Raw genomic sequence first — 9,693 nt, 5'->3', positions numbered from 1 at the left:
TGATATGTTAACCCATACACTTAAATGATTTAAGTTATCAGCTACATACACCTACATAACATGTTGTGACAGAAGAAAGTGGTCTGAACTCTCCCATTTGTTCAACCAAAGAGATGCTCACTGTCTGGTGCAATCTGAGAAGTTGCTTGCCTAAGTATACTGCTGCACTGGCACTACTAATAAAGTTTAAACTGTGCAACTGACACCAGAGCAAAAGCAGTTCATGCGGCAATGCATATGCAGTTATATGACAACAAAATGATATAGCAGATCAAATCAATATTAATAACTTGCATGTGACATTAGAAGAAACTACATGAATGTACAGCAGTAGTGTAAAGTAACAAAGTACATTCACTCGAGAAGTGTATTCAAGTAAAATGTTGAGGGACTTATACTTTAGTTGAGTACTTCAGTTATTTGCTACCTTGTACTTCTACCCCACTACAATTCAGAGGTAAAGCGTGTACTTTTATTCCACTACATTTATTTATTATCTTTAGTTACTTTGCAGAATTTGATTGATTGATATTGATGATGATGATGATGATGATGATGATGATGATGATGATGATGATGATGATGATGATGATGATGATAAGCAACACTGAAATAGGACTTTATGTATACCTGGAGTAAAATTCACAAGCTACCCTGCAGCATACAAAGTAAATACAATTAGCTGCACCTTTACCAGCTTTCATAACACTTAAATGCACCGGTAATTATAATCAAAACAAACTATTTATATTATTCTGATTGGGCCAATATGCATAACAGGTACTTTCAGTATATTCTGATGCTAGTACTTTTGTACTTTACTTGAGTAACATTTTGATTGCAGGACTTTTACTTGTAACAGAGTATTCCTACACTCTTACTTAAGTAAACGACTTACTGCACCTCTGATGTATAGTTTGTATCAACTACACATGTGGCTGCTTGTGTGATTAGGTTACAGGTCGGTGTGCAGTGCAGAGCTTCTATTTTGGAAGAGATGACAGGAAGTGATTTGACAACAGTCGCTTCCTTGACAGTGGGTCAATAACATGCAAGGCAGTAAACTTGCTAACGTTAGCTCTACCGTTTCCACCGAGGGTGTGTTGCAGCTGACAGTTAAAACACATTAATACAATTAAAAAAAGACACCATTATCATAGCTATGAGTGTGTGTTTCTATCTATATAAACATTTGAGTGAGTGAGTGTGTGTGTGTGTGAGAAGGCTTTAACCCACCTCTTGCTCGGTGTCCCCCTGTTCCGACACTCCAATTTCACTGGGCAGCTCGGCCAGATCTGTGACCCGAATGAGTCCGTCGTGGAGGAAAATGGTCTCCTCCTTCACCGAAAGCCACTGGGACGAGTCCACAGCCCCGGAGCCCATCGCTCTCTCCTCCGACAGTGATGCCAAAGGGGTCGAACATTAAAAATTCAGTGACAGAATGACAGAAAACGCCCTAGTTAGCCTGCTAGCGAGCTACAATAACATAACTGTCGCTACTGACGATGGTGTTTGATGGGGCAGAGCGTTACGGTTGGGCTAGGCTAACGGAGCTAAGCCGAGCAGAAACAGGCAGTTAGAAGACTCTCCTCTTCGCATAACACGGGTGGTCGTGTCGAGCTAACGGCAGCTAATAGCTGATGCTAACTTACCGTACGCTTTCGTTATAACGTTACCGAGCAGGGTGGGCGTGACACCAGTGCTAAATCCGTTATTGCGCCGCAACGTTAAAACGACAGTCTTTTAAAGGTGGTATACTGCATTTGTAGCAAGCTCTTTTTTTCACAAGTAAATGGTGAACGAAGTCAGCCCCGCTAGCGGCCCGGGCGCTGTGTCAGTGGCTGGAGAAGATAATGAGAGTCTCCCAGCTGTCAGTGCGACGCCATGTTTCCAAGGCCGACTAGCTGCTCCCAGCATGCACCGCGGGCCAAAATAAAAGCTGTCAAAAATTAATGAGTTAATGTTGGTGTCTAACATCACAACCTAAGACAGTAATAATTATACTACAGGGCAATTATCAATCAACCAAAGTTTATTTATATATCTCAGTTTCATACATTTTACATTTGTTCCAGGCGGCTTTATACAGAATGCAAATATGACACCCTCTGTCCTTAGACCATCACATTGTAAAAGGAAAAACCCCCAAAGAAACCCCACAGTTAATGGGGGGGGAAATTGAAGAAACCTTGGGGAGAGCAACAGAGGAGGGATCCCTCTCCCAGGACGGACAGAAGTGCAATAGGTGTAAATTATCAAGATAATACATTCACAACATAGGTAGTCCAAATGCTTAAAAAATGCATGTATTTGTGGATCTATGGATGTCAACTATCATCTGGGTGCCATCAAAGAAGTTCTAATCAGGCAAAGAAAATATATTAATGGAGTCTTATTTGACCTGTATTTCTTGCTGTACTGAACATAAGAGTCCAATATTAACCAGTCTTTCAATTAACTAGTGTGTATATCATTCTTAACATATAGCTGTGTGAGATGTAATGTAGCCTACTGTTTCTTCAATGTCAATAAACCACGTTTTTGGGTTGTCAGTGCTCTCAAAGGTTTAGAGGTCACCTAAGGTTAATGGTCACTGTGTCTAACCTACTTGGCTATTATCAAAATTAAACATTGTTCAATAAAAAGCAAAGCAAAATAGGTAAATAAAAAGACGTCTTAATTAAGAATATAAGATTATAAGATTTGTATAGAGCCCATGACAAAAATAAACACAAAATTGATAACCCTATATCCAAAAACCTTGTGACATTTTTGGGTACGATTGTATAGTAGCACAGGAATGGATCTTTGAATTCATTTGAAATAACAATAATTTCGGTTTCACATACCCAAAAAGTGAATACCTAAAAAACTGATGCAACACATTGTAAGAGCTGTAATTCATGAAATGGCAATAAATTGCACATTGAACAGTTGTAGCATTCACAACACATTTAGAGATCAGATAATGAAAGGTAGGTATAGATCACACTGCAATGTTTATTAACAATTAATCTCTGATGTAAAAAAAAAAAAATGTGTTGTTGGATTATTATTACTGACTGGTTGTTATGGAAAGCAGACTGGAGTAGATCTTGTTACTCTCCTTACTTAAACTGCAGTGCAGATAATAAGGTGCTACAATGTGACTTATTGTGAAATCCCTTTAAGTATGCTTTAATATCAATTACTAAATTCAAACACAGTAAAAAAATACATGATGTTATTACATTTTCAATATACAACCTGAAAGATTGCAAAAACTTTTTGTTACAGTGCTTTATAAATATATTACATTTAAATCAGTGGCATATTTACAAATATTTTACAAATATTACACTACACCATCAGAAAGAAACGCATGACATGTGTAGCTTACCAAATTCAATGTTGCTGCAAATATGCAATTAGTTTAAAGCCGTGTGAGCTGCACCATAACATCGGCTTCTCTTTGTAGCCTGAGGCATCGCTTATAGAGACGAACAGGAATCCCTCTTCTTCTGTCACTGCTTGAATTTTGCACCCCAGCCGTGTCTTTCTCCTCCATCATCTCAACTGCTTGAAGTAGGTCAGAGGCTTTACTGAAGCCTCCAGAACATCTAAAAAAGAAACATATGAAAACTTTCAGAACCAGACCCAACATGATAATCTCTTATAAAGGAAACCTAGTTTACACATTAAACAGGATACTTGCACTGCTGTTACCAAAGGTTGTCTAAGATTTGCATTAATAAGCTTATCTGAGCTTAAAACCTGTTTCTGCGGTGGCATTTTTTCTCCTTTGGCAGTTTAAAGCAGTATTGAGAGACGAAATCCATCAGTAGCGTGGGGAGAATACTGGGTTGCTCGAAGCTTTCAATCTGAACAGCCAAGCTGAAAATAGGACAAAGAAGAGGACATTTTACAACCTCACGTAGAGGAATAAAGTGGGCAAAAAGGCAGGAATAAAACACAAGAGTGTGATGTATGCAATATGCATTTGTGAGTCACTCAGAGGCAGAAACAGACAAAGAGAAAGAAAGCTGCCTGTGGGGGCAGGTGTTCCTCCTGCCTTTTAACAATGAGACATAACAGTCTTACAGTATATGCTGCTGTAACCTAAGTGTTAAAATCAGCAGTCGGGGTCCCTATACATAATTAAATATAAACATGACACAAAAACGTGCAACCTGCTATCATTAAAAAAAACACAAGGCTTTTACAACAGAAATGAAATATAAAATGAAAATCAAGGTAATGAATGACATCAATAGAGGATGAATTCTGTCTGAGGGTCCTTGATTGCGCCTTTTTCACCGCATATATTTTTAGATATCTGTTTAACTAAATACACAGGTGTAACTAATTATTTTAAAGATGGCTCTGTTCATTTACTGTAAGGGTTTCAGTAAAACGTTGATCTAGCATGCTAAATTAAAGGGCACTAAAACCAGCAGAACTAGATGGTATGCAGCTGTCTTTGTTATAATTAACTAATTACGCCTGTGCTTCTCCTGCTGTGACCTGTCGAAATAGCTGCTGTGAAAAAGGTTTTTAATGCATGCTGGTTCCCTGTCACACTGTTGTGGCCTACTGGGACACCTAATTGAACAAAGCCGAAATCTTATGCTCCTGTCTCCAGTCTCTTTCTTGAGATATCCAGAAATTATAAAATACACAACATAACACCTGTGTGTCTTTTACCACAAACATTTGAGCTATTACATAAACTTGGTCATGTTGTCATAGTTTTGACAAACACGCCTTGAGTTTATTATCAGACTATTCTCCCCCTATCATTGAATTGACTGTGGAAACTGCTGGAGACAGCTTTACTTTCAAGGGCGCCAACGATAAGAGCCTTAACAATTTTCTCTTGACAAAAAGAAGGAAAAAAAGGCCTTGTTCATCGTCTCACTGCAATCTGCAGGTCAAACCTTGAAGTAGTTTAGGAATGCCAAACACAGTCATAATGGATTATTGGGAAAATAGCTTTTGGGTTAGTTAGGTCCAAAAGCTGTGTACGCCTTTGTATTTCTTTGGCCTCTATGAACTGTGTTAAGCTGTTTCCAGGATTAAGAATATCATGCTGAAAATACATGAGAAAACACAAAGCAAGCCCCAAGATGCAAAGTTTGAAATGTAGTTAAATTACACCAATTGTTTTGTAGTAACCCATGCTTATATTTTTAATGATTGTGAATCACTCAAACATAAAGTTCAGAAATGCTGTTAAGTTACCGGCTGGTGCAATCACAGTGGTATGCAGTCTTTGATTCGTTGTTCTGCAGATCAAACTTCTTCTTCAAAGGACGGATTTTGTATTTACATTCATCAAGATATTTGAGGCTTTCACACAGGAGCTGATTGTCTGAAAGAGTGAAAAATAAACACTGGTTATTTCACATATGTCCGTAGCCTAGCCATAATTCTTTAGATAACTAACATACTAAATGTGCCTACTGATGTTGTCAATCTCTTTATTAAACTATTCTCTGGGATGAAAATTAGCATGCTGTCCCACCAGTAGGGGGCATTGGTAGCATGAAGCTCAAGCTTTTTGAGAGAATATTGCACTCAGCCACCTTACATACAATAATTCCACTGGGTTTGTTTTTCATTTTATCATCACCTTTTCATAGTGGCAAAATTGCTCACCTTTAACTAATAATAAATACATGTCTTTATAATTGTAATAGTGTCATGATATTGAAGTGAGGCCTCTGATACTACAAAAGTCCCAGCAGATGTCATGTGTTCAGCAGCTGCATACACTCACCTGTCGCATTATTTAATACAATATTTTGCTTCGGTCGTCTCTCTGCATGTGTGCTTTGGGCTCTGATACTACCCATAGGCTCCCCGCTTGTATTATTCTGTAATAAAGGGAAATCCTTCTGCTTTTTGGGCTTCTCATTCTTATTAACAGAGGCTGCTTTCTTCAGTTTTGTTGTGACTGGTCTTACAGAAGTAGCTATACTCCAGATTGTTTTCGTAGTGTCTCTTTTGGGTGTTTCTGTTTTCTTTTTTAGCCTCAGAGTCCTCGCTGTTGCCACTTTGATAGGTAATCCATATGTAGTTGTTGAGGTTGTAACAGTTGTGGTGTGAGATGTTGTATTTTGTTCAAGACAACTCTTACAATGAGGCTGAAAAGCGTCACCTCTCAGAGGTGTCCTGAATCCACAACAGTGACTTTGTTTTGTAACTTTTTTGCGACTTTTTATGTTTTTGGTCACTGCTGTGAATGCTGTTGGTAGGTATGGCTGAACTGCTGGTGTTGAAGTTGGGTTGATTTGTGTTGTAGATGTCACAGGTGGATTGGAGGTTGTGGCTACCTGTGTTGTAGCATGGCTCCTTTTTGTGGTGTAAGGTGACAGGCCTTTTCTGACGCTCTTCTTTTTTCCAACTCTTTTTTTATTAAGCATCAATGTGCTACTTTTAGAAGCATTCAAAAGACCCATTGTGATTGAAGGAGTAGTGGTGTGCACCCTTGAGATTGGGGTCATTTGAGGGGGTGCTGTTCTCAACAGCTTCATGCGTCTTTTACATCCTTTTCCCTTTTTCCTTCTGGGGAAGAAAGTGTCTCCTCCGGAGCTACATCGATGTTCACTTTTTGGTGTTTTTCTATGTGGGCTGATCACAAAGCTTTGCCCTTTGCTACCTGTTAAGACGTTGCTGTCAGTGTGGTCCCCTTTTTTGCTTGTAACCTCGGAGGCGTAAGGAAGGGGGCTTTCTAAGACAGCATACGGAGCACTTTGGGATACTTTGCACCTGCGGAGAGTAAACATGTTAAAACCAAGCCATAACAAAAACGTATACTGTATGCTGAATTTCCAACTTATATTATAACTACATTCCTTGCATTTCATTGAAGTAAGAAGAAGTTTCTTATGTATTGCTATTTGGGATAATTATGTATAATTTCATGGAAGATAATGACTCTAACAAAGTGGAAATTCGTAAATTATAGTTATTATAGTGCAGTTTGTCAATGAAATACCATTAATGCAAGGTTAACCATTAATCTTATCTTGTTTGTAAGACAATCTGTTAGTAACATCATAGATAGGTAGTGGAGACAGAATGGCACAGTGCCCTTTATAATTGTGTGAGGTTTGGAAGAGTGGCAGGCATGTTATTACAAGAAATCTGCTGCTCAATCTTCCCATATAACCACCTGCACTTTCTTTCCACTGAACAAATGTCTTGTTTATCTTGTTTAGCAATCATTTCAGTGTGTCTCTTACGTTCCCCACCAGTACAACTGAGTGCAATGCTTCTTCTGTTTCAGCTCAAAGCAGGGAACCTGCACGATGCTGAAGAAGCTGTATCCCACCATGCTGGAAATGCTATCATTCACACTAAGAAGGCACTGTCGAAACCTGGTGAGGGGAAAAAGTAACAAGCCCAGTTAAAGCAAAATATCAGTCAAAATAAACACACAGATGGTGGGTAAAAATCCTTGAACGCTGGCCATATTTTGTCTGCACCTTTACGGTAGACGACACAGTTTGAATCAATAGATAGCATTTGTGCTGGGGGGTGAAATCTATGTATGTGAGTGTCAGTTACTTACAAAATGACCCATGCACCTGTCAGCACCAGATGTAAAGTGAGAATAAAACAAATATGTCTGCAGGTTTAATAAAAGCAGGAAAAGTATGCCCAACCAACACTGTGGAGAGCAACTTGTTCACTCCTGACATTAAAAAATTATCCGGAGGGCTGATTGCGGCGGTATATTATTACTCCTGGATGAATGGTTATATCACAAAATCCCTTTACTTGGCATATTGATACATGTAAATTCAACTAGCATTCCAGAGAGGACCACACTTTCATTAGTTTAAAGTTTCAAACTGGAAGGCTTTTATTGTCATGTGTGCATATAGCTACAGTGTAGTTATGAACACACTTTAAACTTCCATATCTAATCAAGTTCAACTGTCGAGTCTTAACCTTGTTTGACAGATCATTAAGGGTACAGGACTGGTGGGGAAATGAGAATCCCTGGTTGCAAGAGTTTCCCTAAAGGCGGTAAATACCTTAAACCCAGCCCTGGGTGCACATTCTGAGGCTCACCTTTGGTCACAGTCACAGTCTGAGATGGTGTACAAGTTGCGGTTGAAGACCCCATAATTCATAGTGAAAGACGGGATGAAATGCAGGCAGTGGTCGTGCTCACGGCAGCATCTATCTGCACTCTCAAACATCCCTGCGCAGGAGAACAAGACTTGAATTCAACCATATCAGAGGGAACATTTCATAGAACTCCAGAAGCAATCATCTCTTTACTCATTTAAAATCAGAAAGCATCAAAGACTGTTAAAACATGTATGATATGCGGAAGGACATCTTGATTATGTGACTACAATAGTTTATAATCATTCTGTTCGTTACAATGCCATTCAATTTTTTATTTTGTGTTGTTTTATTAAACCTCAAATGTCAAATTATATGTTTAATATTCTATAAAGGAATTCAGTACGTTGCTTTACTGTATGATGAATGCAAAGGCAACTAATTTATAATAATTGTATTTACTGTGGAAGACATTTACACTAGGCCTACTATCTATGATGAAGTGAGTGGTGGTAATGATAGTGACAGCTGGAGAGAGGGGCCCCCTGAAATCCCCAAAGGTTTGTATTTAAAAAAAATTCAGAGGGCCCAAACTTCCTAAATACCATATGGAAGTGACATCGAGATGCTATTGGCCTACCCATTACTCATCGGATGTCTCATCTGACCAATCATGCCCTCCTGCCCTTTTGGGGAATTTCAAATGCAGAAAAAAGTGAACTCTCCTCACCTAACTGATCGTATCTAACTGCTTGGCTTCCAGTGCCGCACCACAGCGTCCCTGGGAAAATCCATGCGCGTTTCCTCCGAGTTTTTCCAACTTTCACATCTCTCCTTGTGCGTCTGGTAAACGTTTGTGCATTAGAAGAGGTCAGTGCGCAGGTAGTATCTGCAGCCAACAGCATGCTAATATTAAACTTCGGAGGGATTTCTCCATTCTCGGTGCCACTTCTGTTGCAAAGAGTGCGATATGTTTCTATGATGAAAGGATCGGCATTCACCTCGCATGATACCAGTCGTATATCCTCGGACCATAGGCTGAGGTACAAGACGCGCACACCGGCTGCGTCCTCTCGTAGAAACGTGATGCGCGTCTGTCTGTCATATGCAGTCCTCGATCTGAGACAGGAGTGACCTGATCCGGTCACACCTTGTGATTTTGATTGAATTAGTGATGATATAGCCAAAACAACCTGTAGTAGGCATATCCTTTGCATCTCACTGTAAAATGGGCGATAATCAATCCAGTAAGAATGGACGAAATCTTCCTCATGAATTGTAGGCTCAGTGTATTTCTGCAGCAGTCAGCTTCTGAATGTCTGTCTCTGATGGCATGTGTGCCTCTGGCATAAACGGTTTGGGTTGAGCGGTCTTCTTTTTATTGGTCTTCCTTTGTAGAGGCTCGGCAGGAACTTGACACGCCTCACTTTTGCAGAATGACATTGCTTTTGTGCATTTCCTCACCCTGTCACCTGAAAAAAAATGCTGTCCTTACTGTGATTTAATGAGACTTGTCTACACCCAGATTGAGGACAAAAGCTGTATAGCCTGTGGTTTCCAACTGAAAAAGGACATAATATGACGTATAGGGTGTGGCTAAATAAAATAGAAAGTCGATCAGGTTTGGTGGCT

At 39.5% G+C, this 9,693-nt stretch overlaps 1 protein-coding gene across 1 annotated transcript; it reads right to left on the bottom strand.

Annotated features, from left to right (window-relative positions):
* Nucleotides 1-2,014: 2,014 nt before the first annotated feature.
* LOC104961743 (group 3 secretory phospholipase A2-like) lies at nucleotides 2,015-9,419 on the bottom strand. Its single transcript, XM_010790079.1, has 8 exons — nucleotides 9,063-9,419; nucleotides 8,792-8,904; nucleotides 8,062-8,194; nucleotides 7,227-7,361; nucleotides 5,759-6,750; nucleotides 5,221-5,350; nucleotides 3,754-3,873; nucleotides 2,015-3,599 (listed from the first exon to the last, which is right to left on the bottom strand). The coding sequence occupies exons 1-8, from the start codon at nucleotides 9,164-9,166 to the stop codon at nucleotides 3,413-3,415; spliced, it is 1,914 nt and encodes a 637-aa protein (XP_010788381.1). The 5' UTR covers nucleotides 9,167-9,419; the 3' UTR covers nucleotides 2,015-3,412.
* Between the last annotated feature and the right edge of the window lie 274 nt (nucleotides 9,420-9,693).

The sequence above is a fragment of the Notothenia coriiceps genome, unplaced genomic scaffold (genome assembly GCF_000735185.1).
Source record: "Notothenia coriiceps isolate Sejong01 unplaced genomic scaffold, NC01 NC01_scaffold00033697, whole genome shotgun sequence".
In the NCBI taxonomy this organism is placed as follows: Eukaryota; Metazoa; Chordata; class Actinopteri; order Perciformes; family Nototheniidae; genus Notothenia; species Notothenia coriiceps.
This window is presented reverse-complemented; position numbering and strand designations above follow the sequence as displayed.